The sequence below is a fragment of the Bufo gargarizans genome, chromosome 2 (assembly GCF_014858855.1).
Source record: "Bufo gargarizans isolate SCDJY-AF-19 chromosome 2, ASM1485885v1, whole genome shotgun sequence".
In the NCBI taxonomy this organism is placed as follows: Eukaryota; Metazoa; Chordata; class Amphibia; order Anura; family Bufonidae; genus Bufo; species Bufo gargarizans.
This window is the reverse complement of record NC_058081.1, coordinates 474794825-474814495: the sequence shown is the minus strand read 5'-3', so window position 1 is coordinate 474814495 and position 19671 is coordinate 474794825. Positions and strand designations below refer to the sequence as shown.

At 43.9% G+C, this 19671-nt stretch overlaps 1 protein-coding gene across 1 annotated transcript in view; it reads right to left on the bottom strand.

Moving 5' to 3' along the window:
* Positions 1 to 2836: 2836 nt before the first annotated feature.
* The window catches only part of RIBC2 (RIB43A domain with coiled-coils 2), a 33627-nt gene continuing 16792 nt past the window's right edge, over positions 2837 to 19671 (bottom strand). The window contains exons 2-7 of the mRNA XM_044277858.1: positions 19101 to 19182; positions 18001 to 18345; positions 16313 to 16431; positions 9881 to 10108; positions 9634 to 9800; positions 2837 to 3162 (exon numbers count right to left, since the gene is read on the bottom strand). Coding sequence (XP_044133793.1) covers positions 3081 to 3162; positions 9634 to 9800; positions 9881 to 10108; positions 16313 to 16431; positions 18001 to 18345; positions 19101 to 19182 — 1023 coding nt within the window. The 3' untranslated portion in view covers positions 2837 to 3080. The remainder of the gene's footprint in view (positions 3163 to 9633; positions 9801 to 9880; positions 10109 to 16312; positions 16432 to 18000; positions 18346 to 19100; positions 19183 to 19671) is intronic.

Sequence of the window (19671 nt, the reverse complement as noted above, 5' to 3'; positions counted from 1 at the left end):
CTGGATTCATTTTTCCATCCCATTATACACTGCTCGTTTCCATGGTTATGACCACCCTGCAATCCAGCAGCAGTGGTCATGCTTGCACACTAAGGCTCCAGCCTAAGTACAATTTCACCTTCCCGACCACCAGAGTGGCCTTTTCCTATAGCTGCTGGATTGCAGGGTGGTCATAGGCAATATGGACAATCACAATACATTAGAAGGTGTCTTGTATTAACTTTGTCTACATGATAAATGCCATTTCCTGAAGTGAGACATACCCTTTTAACTCCTATATCTCAAAAGCTGCTGAAATTGTTTTTATAAAGACCAATTTTTTAGCGAGTTCATGGCAATAATAATAAATAAAAAAATTACCCCTAAAGGTGTTCACAACCTTTAGGCCTCTTTCAGACGGGCGTTGCGGGAAAAGGTGCGAGTGCGTCGCGGGAACATGCGCGATTTTTCCGCGCGAGTGCAAAACATTGTAATGCGTTTTGCACTCGCGTGAGAAAAATCAACATGTTTGGTACCCAAACCCGAATTTCTTCACAGAAGTTCGGGCTTGGGATCGGTGTTCTGTAGATTGTATTATTTTCCCTTATAACATGGTTATAAGGGAAAATGATAGCATTCTGAATACAGAACGCATAGTACAACAGCGCTGGAGGGGTTAAAAAAAATAAAAAATAATTTAACTCGCCTTAATCCACTTGATCGCGCAGTCGGCATCTCCTCTGTCTGTCTTCCTTTGCCGTTGTGCAGGAACAGGACCTGTGGTGACGTCACTCCGGTCATCACATCATCCATCACATGATCTTTTACCATGGTGATCGATCATGTGATGGACCATGTGATGACCGGAGTTCCTGCACATAGCAAAGGAAGACAGACAGAAGAGATGCCGGGTGCGCGATCAAGTGGATTAAGGTGAGTTAAATTATTTTATTTTTTTAACCCCTCCAGCGCTATTTTACTATGCATTCTGTATTCAGAATGCTATTATTTTCCCTTATAACCATGTTATAAGGGAAAATAATAGTGATCGGGTCTCCATCCCGATAGTCTTCTAGCAACCGTACGTGAAAATCGCACCGCATCCGCACTTGCTTGCGGATGCTTGCGATTTTCAAGCAACCGCATTCATTTCTATGGGGCCTGCGTTACGTGAAAAACGCACAAAATAGAGCATGCTGCGATTTTCACGCAACGCACAAGTGATGCGTGAAAATCACCGCTCATTTGAACAGCCCTATAGAAATGAATGGGTCGGGATTCAGTGCGGGTGCAATGCGTTCAACTCACGCATCGCATCCGCGCGGAATACTCGCCCGTGTGAAAGGGGCCTTAAGGATGCAGCCTCGCTTGGCACTTGAAAAGGTTGAGCTGAACTAGTGTTTGAGTGAATCAAAGTAAGGATATATTCGATTCACTGTGAAGCCAAACTTCCTCGTGTTTCGTGGTAGCAAATCGATTTAACCTGACATAGAGTAAAAAAAAATTAAAAAAAATTAAAAAAAATCATACTTACCTGATCCATTTGCTCGCGATGGGCCAGTGGCTGCCATCTTGCTTGAAGATCTCGCACAAAATCCTGTGCTTGTCACGTATGATGTCATCACGGGCCGTGCAAGATTTAGCGATAGATCTTTAAGCAAGATGGCGCAGCCTTCCCATTGCGAGCAAATGGATCAGGTAAGTATGATTTTATATTTTTTTTACACACTGTTATTTATATCAGATGCCGTGATCATGTATGAACGCAGCATCTGAGGGGTACAATGACTGGGAGTGGCGCAATTAAAGTAATTAGTCACAAATCAAATTGTTTTGTAAAATCCGGCGAAGTGGCCGAATCCTAATTCATTTTTCCATCCCATTATACACTGCTTGTTTCCATGGTTATGACCACCTTGCAATCCATCAGTGGTGGCCGTGCTGGTACACTATAGAAAAAAGCACCAGACTATGTGTGCTCCCAAGGTCCTGGCCACCAGACAGGCCAGCGCTTTTTCCCATATTGTGCAAGCAAGGTCACCGCTGATGGATTGCAGGGTGGTCGTAACCATAGAAACAAGCAGTGTATAATGGGATGGAAAAATGAATCCAGCCAGCAAAGGAAGCAATATGGACAATCACAATATATTAGTAAGTGCCTTGTACTAACTTTTACACCTACAGGCTCTGCTCTCTGATTGACAGGGCCAGGTGTTCTCACTTTTACACTACCTGGCCCTGTCAACCAAAGTGCAGAGAGCTGAGCCTCTAGGTATAAGGCCCCCTGCAATGCACGATCGCCGGCCGTCGGTTAGCTGCATCGGATCGCGGACCCATTCACTTGAATGGTCCGCGATCTGCCCGTTCCGCAAAAAGATAGGACATGTTCCATCTTTTTGTGGAATGCGAGTACGGGACGCAACCCCACGGAAGCACTCCGCAGTGCTTCCGAGGGGTTCCGCTCCGTGCGGCCGTTCCGCAATTCTGGATTTGCGGACCCATTGAAGTGAATGGGTCCGCATCCGTGATGCGGAATGCACACGAAACTGTGGCCGTGTATTGCGGTCCACAATTTGCGGGCCGCAATACGGCCACGGATCACACACTGCTCCTAGAGGCTCTTTTGCATATATTAAAACATAATTTTTCTCAGCAATGCTGGCACATACGGTATGACCATGGGACCAACATAGATGCCTTCAGCTGCCAAGTGCACATGTAACAGGCTAACCAGCTTCATAGAGACAAACTGCTGACAGATGCCCTTTAAGAAAAAAAAAACTAGAAAGTGATCGTCCATGTCTGAATAATATATTTTTTTTATGACATTCAATACAACACAAAAGAAACTTGAAGAATGAAGTAAATGTCAGCTTTCAACTTCAGAGAACTTCACACCCCATCCCAGAAGTGGAACAATGTGGCAGACACATGGTGGATACATTCTCAGCAGTTGGTTTACATTTATAACAGAAAGATGTGGAAAACACGTGATTGCAGATTTGCGGGGCATGGTCCCTCGTCTAGGACAGGGTTTCCTGAAGGCCCCTCCTATGGAAGCTGCAATATCATTATAACAGAGGTCCTCTACGTATCCATGTTCATCGGCTGGTTGTGTTGAATTGGTCAAAATACTCATCTGTAGGAGTATTCTCAAATACTTCTTGCTCAAGGTAGTTCTTCCTGAAAAATGAAAGAGATGAGTTTTATAAGTGACCACGTTTGAATAAAGGGATTTACAATGGTGGGCATGGGTTTATGAGTGCTGCATCAGTGGCCATGTCACCAATAAAACTTTCAGACATATCATGGGGGGGTAGTTTCTCTGCTAGTACCCCTCTGTAGTAGCCAGAGTGAAGAAACACTCTGGGGGAGATTTATCAAAACTGGAGTAAAGTAGAACTGGCTTAGCTGCCTATAGCAGCCAATCAGATTCCACCTTTTGTTTTTCAGACCTCCTTTGGAAAATGAAAGGTGGAATCTGATTGGTTGCCATACACAACCCATCCATGTATCACTTGACCATAGCCACCATGTAATACTACATTTCCCCTGTAGTGTCCCTGAAGGTAAATGTGCGGCTACCTTGGCTAGAACAGCAGATCACTGGAACCTGTGGTGATGTGTTTGATAATTGCCAGGTTAGCTTAAATCTGAAAATAATTACATTATGGACAATACCCCCCTCTCCCACTGTAATGTGGAGATCTCAGGGCCTCTCCATGCCGATGTAACTTCTATTCATGCGGAGGACAGGGTGGGCCATTACACCATTGAACGCATGTCCGAGAAACGTAGTCTTTGTGAAGGCCACATTTCCCAGACTGACTGTAGGTCGTCTATCCCAAGCTCACTGCATTGTAGTCCCCATACTCAAAAGATATCTAACCACTTAGATACTATGGGCCAGATTTATCATTAGCTCAAGTCAAAATAATGGAGTGAAAAAGTTGCAAAATTTTGCGCAATCGCTAAAACTGCGCAAACATTTGCAACTTTCATTGGCTCTGCGCTATGCCTGCCCGTTTTCTGAAAGTGGGCATGTTTTCTTATGTAAATGAATCTCTAGACAGATTTACTATTACGACAATTTAAAAAAGTCGCAATTTCACTCCAGTGAGGACCATGCTTATCTTATTCAACTTTTTAATAGAACAATTTTTCGTAAAGACGTGCGACTTTTGTAAAGCCACTTACTGAAGGATAAATTGCTACCGTTTAACCACATTTATCACAGTATTAAAGGACCATTAATAAATCTGACTAAGGGTACTTTCACACTTGTGGCAGAGTGATCCGGCAAGCAGTTCCGTCGCTGGAACTGCCTGCCGGATCTGGCAAAACGTATATCAACTGATGGCATTTGTAAGATGGATCAGGATCCTGATCCGTCTTACAAATGCATTGAAATGCCGGATCCGTCTTTCCAGTGTCATCCAGAAAAACTGATCCGGCATTTATTTTTTTCACATTTTTTTTCTGTCTGCACAAGGACGGATCCGGCATTCCGGTTGGAAATACATTCCTATGGAAAAAAAGTTTTTGGGGCCGGATATAAAACCGTAGCACGCTGCGGTATTATCTCCGTCCTGAACAGTCAAAAAGACTGAACTGAAGACATCCTGATGCAAACTGAACGGATTACTCTCCATTCAGAATGCATGGGGATAAAACTGATCAGTTCTTTTCCGGTATTGAGCCCCTAGGACGGAACTCTATGCCGGTGTTCTGTCAGAAAACCTTACCTCGTCAGATTCCCTTACCCCACGTGACTTCCGAGGATGTGCTGGGGGCGTGCGACTCCGCGCAAGCGCAGTACCATGGCATGGTGCCTCCACGCAAGCGCAGTACCAGGGCACGGGTAAGGTAAAATTATAGTGAGCGTTGACTGATGGACGCGCGCACGGACACCGCTCGTGCACTCTCAGGGGTAAGGAGATCTGACGGTCTTTTGTCTTGTTAAATCTCCTTACCCTCACACTGCACACGCGCGAATTGTAAAATCTCCAAAGCGCGCTGAGTAGTGAGGGTTGGGCGCATGTGCAGTGTCCGTGCGCATGTCCATGAGTCAGCACTCACTGTAATTTTATCTTACCAATGCCCTGGTACTGCGCTTGAGCGGAGGCGAGGTAAGGTTTTCTAACAGAACACCGGAAAAGAAAAACGCTAGTGTGAAAGTACCCTTAGCCAAAAGTGACTTTGGACATATGAAAAAGTGGAGTAAGATGTAAGTGTAATGATAAATCTGATGATAAATAATATGTTTGCAACTGACCATGGCATCTAAGGAGTTACATGGATCAGAGCTATGACGTTTCGCAAAAGAAACAGCCCCAAGGCCCATGAGTGTAGGGCGCAGGGCGGGAGAATTTGCATTTCTTATATCAGAGATGTATATTATGATGAAGGCCTCATGCCTATAACTGAGGCAGACTTGGATAAACTCTGCTGCACGTGTAAGAAAGAGTCAAGGTTCATGAGAAGTTCTAGAAGATCATCCAGCTACAAGCCTCCAGCAGGGTGACATCCATCCATAGCACTTGGGGGTGTATGTAATTAGGAGGTATAAAGCTGCACATTTAGATGTCTGGAGGCAGTGTACATCTTACTTTTAGTAAACTAGAATATATTTTTACTAGACATTTTGCATTAAAGTAACATCTAGTTTAAGGAATTCATCCAAAATCTTGTGTACAAGGTGGAGGCCAGAAAGACAGGATCCAATATTCTCCGTACACAGAGGAAAGGGTGAATCTAAAAAGCTTTTCTAGTGCATCCCATTCAATGTAGAGGATCTACATTCATTCATTTTCCCGTTTTGTGTACACAGCTCCTATGGAGACCTGTCAACCTCCATGGTTACAAACTAAAAAAAAATCAACCTTGTGTAATGTGACCCTGTAGTCATACTCCCTAGCATCAGTCCCCTAGTTCTAGGGCTTAAAGGGATTCTGTCACCTCCCCTAAGCCAAAAAACGATTGTAAAGCAGCCATGAAGCACAGCTTACCTGGATTAGGCTGTGCTCTTTTATCTTGAAATCCGTCCAGCAGTTACTGCAAAAAACAACTTTGATTGATAAGGAAATGTGTCCTGAAGGTGCCCAGAGGGGCGTTTTTTTCTTCTTAGTGAGCCCAGTACCGCCCCTCTTTCAGTGCCCAGCCCGCCTTCCTTGTACTTTCTAACCGCCCCCAGCCTGCCACAGAGGGGGAGGAGAGGGAGGAGAGGCTGTGGCAGTACAAGGAAGGCGGGCTGGGCACTGAAAGAGGGGCGGTACTGGGCTCTCTAAGAAGAAAAAAACGCCCCTCTGGGCACCTTCAGGACACATTTCCTTATCAATCAAAGTTGTTTTTTGCAGTAACTGCTGGACGGATTTCAAGATAAAAGAGCACAGCCTAATCCAGGTAAGCTGTGCTTCATGGCTGCTTTAAAATCGTTTTTTGGCTTAGGGGAGGTGACAGAATCCCTTTAAGGCTCCTTTACACTGGCCAATTTTGCAGGCGGTTGTCGGGAAGCAAGCATTCTTTCCCAACAATCGCTGGCTCGTCAGTGGAGGAGACCACTGCTGTTACATGCAGAGATCTCCTCCAAAGTATGGGGAAGAGAGATCACTAATGCCATCGCTCATCACCATACAGACTCGTTGCCGGCATCAGAGGCTTTTTACACAGCATGGTCTGCAGCAGGCAAATGATGGTTTAGATACCCGCACAAATGATCCAATTAGGCTACTTTCACACTAGCGTTTCGGCTGGATCCGGCATCTGCATCCGTTCAGAACGGATCCGGTTGTATTATCATTAACATAGCCAAGACAGATCCGTCATGAACTCCACTGAAAGTCAATGGGAGACGGATCCATTTTCTATTGTGTCAGATTGTGTCAGAGTTGACTTGCAGTGTAGGTCCTGGCGGATGCATCTTGCTCCGCATCCCAGGACGAAAAGTAAACCGCAGCATGCCTCGGTTTTCTTCTCCGGTATGGAGCATTCCGTTCTGTTTAGTTACGTTTTGTCCCTATTGACAATGAATGGGAACAAAACGGAAGCGTTTTTATCCGGTATTAAGACCCTACGACGGATCTCAATACCGGAAAATAGAAACGCTAGTGTGAAAGTAGCCTTACCCAACGAAAGAGTGTTTCACTCATCATCGGGTAATCGGCGGCACCTTTACACCGCTAGATAATTGCTAACGAACATTCCTGAATCCTCGTTAGCAATTATCTGGCGGATTCTTGGCCCGTGTAAAGGGCCCTTTAGATATTGATGACCTATCCTCAGGAGAGGTCATCAAGATCATAACAGTGGGGGTCCAACACCCGATGCCATCATGAATCAGATGTCTCGGGCAGCTACTGGCACCGGAAGTTATACAGTGGACTTTGTCAGAAACAGAAGGCTCTGTCCACTGTGAAGTTTCCAGGCACCAGCATATGTAACATCCCGGAGTTATGTTACCAAACTCTTTTTCTCTGCTACCATATGTTAAGTGTAATTATATTGTCATTATATGTATTTTCTAGGCCTGTTTCATATATTATGCTGTAATTTCCATGTGCACCAGCAGGTGGCAGCAGTACGTAGCAGGACCTTAGCCAGTTTACTATTGCTAGTTCATTCCAGTTTAGTCCCCCCCTCTGTGAGCAGAAGTGGGCCGGTCCCATGTCCTGTTTCATGGGGAGGAGAAGGAAGTTTAGTGAGTGTACCAGCCACCCCTGCTTGGGGAAGGTTGTGTTAGTTGGAGCTCCTAGAAAATAGGGATCCCAAATCAGGACCCTGTGTCGGTTGAGACCAGAGAACATTTCCAGCCCGAGCCATCAGCCTCAGCTGGTTGACAAGCAAGCAGCTATCTCCAGCCTCCAGGAAGAAGCATCCCCTGTGAGCCAAGCTGTGAGTACATATCCCAAGTCCAGGAGAAGCCAAATTCCTCCTCAGCTAGTCAGGCCCATACCAAGCAGAAGACAGAGCAGAAGATAAATACCTGCCATATTCTCCAGGCACATAGTATAGAAGCAGAAGAGATATTGATCCCTGCCACATATTGCCAATACCTGCTGGGGCCTAAAGGACTATTGCTGTAACTCGTATGGATTTATGCTGCATTAAGTAAAGACAAATTGGATTATATCACCAGTCTGGATCTCATTCCTTACTACCAAAGTTCCTCAGTTACTCCTACTAGCAACACTCATTTTATTGCAAATGAGCCAGGATCCAGGAGTCCAGCCGTACCAAGGTAGGAGACACCGTTGACACTACACAGAGACATTATCCCCCTCTGGCATTCCTCACCTGGTACGTGAGTTATTACATCCTAAAGGGCCCTGCAACAGTACCCTGCGCACATTGCAATTGGCATCACAAACAAACCATAGACTTATATACATCTATCCTGACTCTCTGCACATACTCACTCATTTTAATTTGAGCAGAGCTGCAATACCCCAATACAGCCACTACACATTAGACAGAGCCTTCTGCTTCCATCTCTATCCACTGTATAGTTTACCCAGTGCCTGCTTGAGCTGATCAGTAGGGGTAGCAGGTGTCAGACCCCCACAGATCTGTTATTGATAACCTACCCTGAGAATAGGTTATCAATATGTAAGTCCCAGAAAACCCCTTTAATAGCCTTCTTGAAGTTTGACAAGAGTTTATTTGTACCATGTAACCATAGAGACATATAAGTTTGCATAAGAGCTGAATACAAAAACAATAGATGTTTAAGACTTTGCAAAATTGCTTCATGTTTTAGTTGAGAGGCATAGGATCAATACACAATTGGAAGCAAAGCCTGCCAGAATTCACCGGATCTGACACTGCCCGATGCAGACGGAATATCCGCTGGCCCCATTACGTACTGGGTCCAGTGGAGATCCATACGAATTCCGACAGACAAGTGGAGAACCAGCCGGACACAAACCACTGCATGCTGCGGTTTGTGTCTTGTCAATTCTTCGCTTGTCAGGCGGAACAGCCATGCAGGAGTTTCACACTGGAGCCTACTCCTGACCATAAGACCAGGCTTATTTTGACATTCTAGCACTTCTAATTTAAAGGGGTTGTCAAAAAAAAAGCATCTATGCTATGTCTCTCTATGGGCAATGTCTGGCCTGCAATACCAGACACAATCCATGGACAAAAGTGGTGCTATTTCTGGTAGAAAAGCCAAATGCTTTTTACAATTTTGGACAAGTCCTTTAAAGGTATTGTGTCACAAAACATATTCTACATTTTTAAACCAGCATCTCGATGTAAATACTTTTCTAATTGCATGTAATTAAAAATGTAGTATAGCCAGTAAGCTATTCAATAAAATGTATCTGTATAGCGCCACCTGCTGTTTGTTCTTGTCATTTCTCACTGAGCTGGTCAGATGTGCTCAGTTTAAATTTTTAACCGCCACCAGCCATATGTTCTGTTAGAAACTGTGGCAGTTACAGGGAGAAAACGGCAGCAGAAAGGACCCCCCCCCCCCCCCCCCCCAGCTGCCAGACTGAAGGTAATCTAGTAGAACAATTGGAGATCTCTGGATCCATGTGAGGTACAGGGCTGGTTCTAGCTTTGTTAGAAAGGTATTGTCATGTATTATTTTTATTTGTTACATCAATCATGGCATAACCCCATTAATGTACGTAGTTTAATGCTACTCACTGGGCTTCATGTGCCTGTGCAAGCTGCAGGTTGATGTGATCCTGTGCCTTGCGTAGCTCCCGTTCTTGGCGTTTTTGTTGCCGTTCCAGAAGAACCATAGCCCGGGCCTCTTGCACTCTCTTCCTATCCCATTCTGCTTGTCTCTGTCTTTCTTCCTCCTTTAGTCTCTGTGGCAGAAAATGGATTATTGGGATATAAAACTCAGATCTCCTGAGTGACCCCAGGCTACCCAAGCACACCAACATACCATCTTCTCCTGGATCTGGTGCTGCTGGACATCAAAAACTTCCTTCATCTGCTCTGGGGTCATTCCCTTCCAGCGATCAGGAACCACACGGTGAGGGCCAAAGGAGCTGGTCGCTTGAGCAGGGTTTTCCGACAGGAGGTCTCCTTCAGATGTGTTGGTGACCTCTACAAAATTGTCTTCTTCTTGATGTTGTTTTTCTAGCTTTTTTCTTTCTAAACACTCTGAAGCCTATTCATATAAAGAGATTCCATTAATAGTATTGTATGCATTATAATACTGTATGTGTTGTAAAACGTTCTGTATGTACCGTATATGTTGTGATATTGTATATCTCATAATATTGCATACGTATAATAGTGTACACATGATCATTGCTATATATGCCCTCAATATGATATAGCGGTATTTGTATATGCATTGGTATACAGTTGGGTGCAGAATTTTCATCAATTTGCCTCTGGACACAACCACAATGAAAGATGTGATTAGAAGAGGAGATTTATCAAAATTGGTGTGAAGGACAACTGGCTTAGTTGTCCATAGCAACCAATCACATTCCTTTGGAAAATCAAAGGTGGAATCTGATTGGTTGCTAGGGGCAACTAAGCCAGTTTAACTTTACACTAGTTTTGATAAATCTCCCCCAAAGTGTAGACTTTCAACTTTAATTTGAAATAACAGAAATATTACACTAAAGGAAATCCGTCACCAGCTTTATACTGCCCTAACTGCCAAATCCTAAGGGCTCTTTCAGATGAGCGTGTCCTGTGCGGAAGTCACACTCCGTGTGTGAGTGAGATTCTCCGTTATGGACACTGCTTGTTTCGCAGGAGCACATAGCATTATAATGATGCGTGTCTCTACATGACCTGTATCTACTGAATTGTACTGGCATAATGCTGTCAGTATAATTCTGTAGAAGCAAGGTCATGCAGAGACACACAGCATTATGAATCATCATTATAATGCCGTGCGGTCCTCAGAAATAAGCAGTGTCTATAAGAGGAAATCACGCTCCATCACAGAGCACAGGACAGCTCTAGCACATGAGCAATGAGTCCTGATATTCATGAGCTCCTGGCTCACCCCGCCCCCTGCTGCCGATTGACAGGTTTTTCTTACTGCAGGTGGGCGGGGACATCCAGGAGCTCATGAATATCAGGACTCATAGGTATGCACTGGAGCTGTTCAGTACAAGATTTTAGCTAAAGATTTGGGTCAATTACAGAAAGTTCCCCAGTGTTTTAGTAAGGGGATTTGTCATCAGATTATGATGTCCTTAGTTAGGACACCATAAAACCAGATTCCCTTTAATTGTTCAGGAATCAGCCAATTTATATTGTCCCTCCATTCTCACAGGGTCAAAAGCAAATGGACAAATTAACATACCGTAGTTACAATGATATGGATTATTTTTTACTACTTAGATGTATATCTGGTGCAGTTAATGACTGCCGGAAGCGTGGACAGCAAATACCAACCTTCCCCTTATATGCCTATGCCTTTGGTTGGTGTTTGTTTGGTGGTCCTTCTGCCTTCAGTTTTATCTACAGCTTGTGAAAAGCATAGTCTATCACATTAACGAAACACTAAAAAAGGAAAATGGCACTTCCTCCCTTCATCTCTTTCCTTTCCAGTTTAGCTATTTTTTCTCAAAACTTAGAAGTATATAAAGAAATCCCAGGAGATCGGCCATGCCACCCTCCTCTTCACAGTCCTGTGACAAGGTTTAAGAGCGGCTGAAGCTGAACCTCCTTGCTGTGTTTCATCTTCGGTAGATCAAAGAGATTGTTAAAGGGATATTCCCACCTGGACATTTATGGCAGATCCATAAATGTTCTGTAGGAGCCAGTCTCACTTCTGGATCCAACTTCTTTCTTAAAATTAGGGCCCTGTTTCAAGCTAAGAATGGAGAGGAGCACATGCTTTCATTCACTTCTATGGACGCACTGGGTATTTTTTGGAACTCCTACAAAACAGAATAGAGAGGCCTGGGCATGTGTGGCCACCTCTTCATTGACGATGGTGTGAGAGGAGACCCTGTTCTCAAGACAGAATCGAGGACCAGAGGTTGGACCTGGATCTTTCGGACATTTAAGGCATATTCTGTGGATATGCCATAAGTGTCCAGATGGCAATACCCCTTTAGGCTTTGTCTCCCTCAATCAGTCTTCAGCCGAAGATGGAGCAGATCGGCCGGGGATTAACCCTATTGTCTTTCCTGCAGGATTTCTGCAAGATTATTTGTATCAAGATCCTGCAGAACATTTTGCAGTCTGACAGTGTGAGCATTTCTAGGTATAGTGTTCCTTTAAGTTCAGGTGACTGACTCAGCTACTCAAGAATATTCCATTACTTTCCATAAGAAGCTATTGGGTTGCATTTTCATTATGTTTTGAATCATTATCCATTAGTACTATAAGTTTTGCAGCACTGGACCAAACCTGACCAGTTCCAGTGGCAGTCATACATGTCCAAGCCATAACACTGCCTACGCCTTGTTTGCCAGAAGATGTGATATACTTCGGATCACAGACCTTTACTTTCCTTCTCCATACTGTTCTCTTGCCATCTTTCTGGTCCAAGTACATATTGGCTTTAATCTGTCCATAGAATCTTGTTCCAGAACTGGGCGGCTTTATTAGATTTTTTATCTGGTCTTTCTGTTCTTGAATTTTGCCAGCGTTTTGCATCTTGAGATAATCTCTTACATTTATGAAGGCGTCTCATTGTCCTAAACTTTGACAATGATACACCCCTCTACTTGAGAGTGTTCTTGACTTGGCTAGAATTTTAGGACTGAATTGTGCGATCATCCATTAAACAACTCTGTGCATGTATTAGTTTCCAATGTCGTGTTCAGTATTATTCAATGGTGGACAGGTCTGGATGGTGCTCCATATTGGGAGGGGAGCGTCATCCAGAGAGCGGAAAGATCTGTACTAAATAAGGCAGGGATTTACAAAGGACATCAAGGCTGATCTCATAATAATATATTAGTCAGTGCCTTTTACAGCACATTTGAGAAAATTATTTTAAAGTGACCAATCCTTTAATTGTTCAAAACTACATGGTGGGAATATGTAAATAATGCCTACAATTTCCAAGTGGCTGATATCATATTTTTGCTGGATTTCTTGAATTAAAGATGAAAGTCTACACCTCAACATATTGATTATGTTTCAGTCCATTGTGGTGGTATACAGAGGCCACATTCTGAAAATTGTGTCCCTGTCCATGTACTTCTGGACCCTATTCTGCTGTATGCATATGTTATACTCAGTCGAGTCCCTTTATTATGACCACTTCCTACTGACCCTTTATTATGACCACTTCGGCAGCATGTAGTAGAAGTTAAAGCTGGCTTGGTGGGTATATAAGGTGCGCGATAGGCTGCCTGCACAAATCTCCCCCATTGCTGTCAGGGGTAAAAAGGGCAATTTATCAGAGTTGCAAAATGGGATGATTATTGGCTTTGGGGTCAAGGGTGGCAGTATTGCAGATTGTGAACTGTCCATGTGCTGGACAAATGGCACAATTGTGAATGACCAACATGGAAAGTGCAGAGAACCATGTGAGAGGTGCATATTGGCTATGAAGGTGTGTGAGGGTGGCCCACTCATCTATGTGGAAGGCACTCATAACCAATCTGGGTATAAATCCATCCTTGCAGATCATGTACATCCATACATGCTGATGGTCTTCCCTGGGGAAGATGGGATCTTCCAGCAAGACAATGGAACATAGCACATGGCTAGAAAGGTCCAACAATGGTTGGAAGAGCTTGACTAAGACTTCCAAGTCCCTAAATTCCCTAAACTTGCACCCAATTGAGCATCTGTGGGACCACCTCGAACATCGTGTTCACTCTATGGTTCCCCCCCCCAAACACCCTTCAGCATCTGTGGGGTGCACTGCAGTAAGCATAGCTCCAGATACCTGCGACCACCTACCAGGACCTTATTGAGTCGCTCCCAGCCCGTCTAGCTGCTGTCCGTGCTGCACATGGCGGTTACTATGGATATTAGCTGGTGGTCATAATAATGCAACTTGACTGTGCACGTATACCATAAGTCTGCATAAATGCTGCATACACACACTGTATTTTATCAAATTTCTGTTAACAAAAGGCAAGCGACAGGTGAAGAGGTCTAGAACCAAACTACCCAGTGATTGTCAGTCTGTCATTACAAAAGCCTTTATACAGAAAATGGTGTGATTGATCAGTGGGGGTCTGAGTGCTGAGCCCACCACGATCTAGAAGCATTTGCTATAGGAGACAGAATCGAGATGGTACCACATCTCCTGCAGCAAGAAGAGCGAGAGTGCTATATTTCTCCTCGTTCTAGGGATTAGTGGGGGTCTCAGTACTCAGACCTCCACCCCACTAATGAAACTATTGTTCCGTTTCTATGTCATATCAAAAGTTTCCTGAAAACTCAGTGACCCTTAAATCGACAGTACTTGGAAAATTATATTTTTTTAATTTTTAAGACAAAGATATTTATTTCTTAAAATCAAGAGTTGTCCCACTGCATAAAAATAAAATAGTAGTACGCTTTATATATATATATATTTTTTTAATACATACACTGATATTGCAGAAACTCCCACCCAAGTGCAGTTCTCCTTTAGACAACCCTGATTACTCTGAGGTTACCCTGGAGAAATAAACGGGGCCTGGAGTAACTTAGAGACGACTATTCCTCTGTCAATGCCGACTTCAAAGTCATCACATGATTCATTTGTGTCAATAAGAAGTCGACTTCTTGATTCGGTTAAAACAAGGAAGTAAATCCTCTGGAGCTGCCGCAAGTGGAGATTTCAGGATCATTAGGATGAATAGCCGACAATTAACTAGGAATGTTTCCATGGAAAAGCTAAGTAGGATTTTTAATTGCAGCTCTCCAGACCAGTAATGAACATGCTGAAACAGTTAGGGTTTATGATGAGCTGGAGACTGACAAAGAGCCTGATTATGGTGCCCCGCAGGCCGCTTTGAATGATGGGAACCATTTACACAATGTGCACCCAAGAGGAAATGCTTAAAGGGGGTTTCCGAGTATTTAAAACTGATGACCTATGTTCAGGGTAGGTTATCAGATCAGTGGGGGTCCAACTCCTGGCACCCACGCTGATCAGCTTTGAAGGGACAGTGAGCGCGTCGGCCTCTTCCTAGGCAAGTCATGTCACGTTCATCAATCATATGGCCTAGACGCAGTTCAGTCCCAATCAAAAGCATGGGACTGAACTGTAATACCAAGCACAGCCGCTATCCATTGGAGAGCCGTGGCCTCTTCAAACTGCTGATTGGAGGGAGTGCCGGAGTCGGACCCCACCGATCACATACAATATTAAACACTTGGAAAAAAACTTTCAAATTAAAATATCACTGGGCAACACACCTTTTAAGAGGCCAAAGCGTACACCCAGTGCCAAACAAAGTGTCCCTATAACAATGACAGACACAGTGCCCCCGTGTCAGCCTTCGTTCCATCAGCACTAACCACAGTACCCCTGTGCCAGACACAGTACACAAAAAATTAGCGGCAGTGTGTCCAATGCAACTTAGGGTCCATTCAGACGTAACGGAACGGATGCGGACCTGTGAATGGAGCCTAACAGTGTCCCCCATGACAATGAACCAATAATCAGAGTCAGTGCCACCAATTCCAGTTATAATGCACCCTGTGTCAGTCCTCCAGTGTAACCCAACAGTTCCCAGTGCCCTCCACAGTACACTGGGGTAGCCCCTGCAGTGCCCCCTTGACAGTACACCAGTAATTAATAACAATACCCTCAGTGCAAACCAATGGGCAGTGTCACAGTGACTATGTCGACCTCTGTACCATTGCACTAGTCCCGGTCTCACAAGTGCCAACCACAGTACATTGAGAGTTAGCTGCAGTGTGCCCAGTACAACCAACAGTATCGTCCATGACAGTAGACCCATAATTAGCAACTACTACCCCAGTGCCAGTCATAGTGTACCCTGTGTCAGCAACAATTCCACCAAATGTAAGCGACATAGTGTACCCATGTGGAAGCCACAGAACACACAGGCCCATATTTACTAATCCTAAAAATGATATAAGCTTAGCCAGGCTTCCTAGACCTGCATCAGATGTATCCCAGGGGCTCAAGCTGGATGGTAAATGTGGTGCAGGGAGAGACACTTTTCTCTGACTCTGTGCCAACTATTGCTTTTTAAGCCACAAATGGCACAAAATGCAGCATCTTAGACCCCCCCCCCCCCCGTCCCTTTCCATGAAGCTCCATCCCCTTTTCGCTAAGCCCCATCCCCTTGTTGAGCATGTTGGAAAAAAGTATAGAAATCCTACACGTGGCACTCATTTTTGGTGCAGTGCAAACACATTAGTAAATCTGGCCATAGAGTAAGCCACATCACCCACAGTGCCAGCAGTGTATTACCTGAGCTTTGTTAAAGTCTTTGGTGAAAATGCAGATCTCTCGTCTCGCTTGTTCTTCCATTTTTTGTAGTTCCATCGCCTGCCTGTCAAGTTCGATTCTCATTTTGTCATAGAGACTTTCTGTAACAGATATGCAAGAAGAAATGAAATATTACACAGCTGCTATTGAACTCAATGGGCCATGCTGGGATCTCTGGAGAGATGGATACCCTTTGTAGCTAACGGGACAGTCCTGAGTTTCCCCTCTATTCATTTTGAATTCCCTAGCGGGATAGTTGAAAAAATTGACACCTTTGGGGCATTTTGGGCTAATAATAATTTTTTAATTGGTCTTTATTAAAATCTTTCAGCTCTTTTTGTGGTTAAAAATCTGTCTATTTGCAGACTGTCCCTCCTGAGTTCCAGCACCTGAGGCTCACTGAAGCCTTATCTCTGATTTCCTGACCCCATAAACACTCATTACAGCTAAACTCATATCAAACTGATCAGAATATGAAGTCAGAAGAGATAAGGCTTCACATGAGTTGTCAGCTGATGGAACTCAGGAGGGACAATCTGCAAATAGACTGGTTTTACCCGCATTTATCACAAAAACTGCTGAAAATGTTTAATAAAGACCAATGAACAAATAATTTTTAGCCCAAAATTAGTAAAATACAATCATAAAAAAAGTATTCATAGCCTATAATGACCAGTGATGGACAAGTATATCACTGGTTTTGAGGTTATGTACTGAGCGGGCTCAGGAGCTGCCCCATACACGAAGAGTGCCAGCTATGTTACATAGTACAGTGGCTTAAATTGCCGATGACGGCCATTTAACCCCTTAGATGCTACAACTTTTCAGTGGATAGACAGAGGGAGGGGACTTGCTGTGTTCCCCAATGAGCCCATCAAGTGGCTGCCATGGCTTCCGAGGGTCTACTACTTACTGCTCCTACTAGTTAAATCAGTAAACACTACAAGCAATCAATTTTTTTTTTTAAAGGTTAAAAATGGTTCACAAAAGTTTATAAAAAAAAAAATCAACATTTGTCCTATTAAAAATAAATAATAAAAATCTAACATAACTGGTACTGCCACCTCCGAAAGTGCCTGTAATATTACCATATGACAAAAACATAAGTTTACTCTCACCGTAATCTGACTGACCCTCAGAATAATATTAATGTGTCATATTTATCGCATAATAAACACCATAAAAGTGGAACCCCAAAAAAACTATGGAAGAATAGAATTTTATTTCCCAATTTCACCCCACAAATAATTTTACTAGTTAAATGTTGCCATCAAAAGTGACAAAAGTCAAGCCCCCATACAGCTATGTCAATGGAAAATAAAAAAAAGTTATGGTGAATGGGAAAAACAAAAACGTTGTTCCCAAAACTGACCCTTCCCCCATCGTGGCTTGACATGCCATCATGCTTACTTGATCCCCAATGCTTCATTCCGGCTCTTTGGTTTCCCCCAGACCGTTGCAGCTCTCAGGTCTTCTCGCATCAACAACCGGTTTGACGGGGTCACGTGACCACTACAGCCAATGACCACAGCCCTGGGGGAGCGAAGGAGCTGGAGCCCAGCAGAGGGCAAGTATCTAGTAAGTATAATTCCATTTGTAGGACCAGCCACGCTGGTGGTGGGGTCTTTCCGACCCAACAGGGTAAACAACCCCTTTAAGCATCTATTCACCTGCAAACTTCTTGTCCTCTAAAGCTCTGGCCCATTCCTGTTGCTGCTGTAGGGACCATTCTCTTAGCTGCTCTTGCTGTTCCATTTTTCGGTTCCTTTCTGTTAAGTCCTCTCCCATCAGCTGCTGGACCCCAGACACACTGCAGCGAGGGTCATCATCGGACAGACGGGGTGGGAGGTCTTTCTTTAAGGCCAGTGGATCGTACAGATCAAACTCTCGACGGTCCTCTTTCTTCTGGAACTGAAGTCGGAACTCATTGATGGCTTGGTTTAGGTTTCTGAGGTCGTCCTTTTCTCGCTGGTCCAGTAAGCAGAGAACTTTGTCGTTTTGCACCATTTGAGCATCTGGAAATGACAGGGAAAGGACATGTCCACAGAAAATACAAAACTACTGTTATTTCTCCACATGAGTGCCCTGCAAACATTCTCCTCTTATCCTGTTCCATCACTTGCCACGGGGTCACAAAGTGGCATAGGTAGAGCAGAAGATGCTGGATCATACCATTGCACCTTGTTATCCAGGGAAAAAGATGGATGCGCCCTTGCTGTCCCTCCCCCATACTTCTTACATCCTATCCTTATGGCTGTTTTCCCCTTAGCCTTTAGGTTCCTTTTCGGTGGGGGTCCTCTGAGTGCCGAGACCCCCACCGATCCCTAGAATTATATATCACTATCTAACCCTTCAAGATCCTTCCAATCCTTGCTGCTAATGGGATCTGTAGTCCTCAGCAATGTTTGGAGAGTATTCAAGTGAATGGGGCTGAGCTGCAATACCAGACACGGACCTGAGTGGTGCGGTTTCTGGAAAAAGACAGACCATTTTTAGTCATTTCAGAAGACTCTTTTTAAAAATAAAACACTGAAGAACCTAAAAAATGTAATTTTCAAACGCAACATTTTTTTTTACAAAGCTCATTCACATTTATGTAACATCTGAAGGCTGCAGCTTTCAGATGCAATGTTCCAAGTGACAACCTTTCATTCATTTCTGGGTCATTTCATTGTCAGTGGTGATAGCGATAATAATTTTTAATGCAGAACTAGCGGGTCTAATCGTGGAGAAAGCTAATCGGAGAAGGTCACATAAGTTTGGCACGTACCGAAGGCTTCTTGACGTTTATTTTCAATCTCTTTTTGGATTTTTTTGTCATGTACTTGAACATCCAAAGCCTCTTTATCCATCTAGGAAAATAACACAAGGAATATGAGAATACTTCATGTCAGAATTTCTGCCACGGCTGCCAGGACGCACAGCACTATGGATCCCAAACTGTGACTTCAGCCTCTATACAAGTATTAGATGGCTCTCTAGCGCCCTCTAGTGTTTATGATAAAGTAAAGCTGCACACGGGTAGTATAATCTACAGTAGTAGTGTACAACCTGTGGCTCCCCACCTGCTTCTGTATATGACCGTATTATGGATCTGTGTGGTACAGATCACTCAGGCTACATTCACACAACAGTGAAAAAGAATGGCCATTAAAAACGGATACACTTTCCGTTTTTCATGGCCATTTTGCATCAGTGCGCTCATTCATTTTCTGTCCGTCTATCCATTTTGCATCAGTTTTTAACAGCCATTACAAGCGGATGAATTTCATTGGCTTCACAAAAAATTAGGCCGCCTCCAATATCTCCAAATAAAATGCCTAATAGTAAATCTGTCTTAG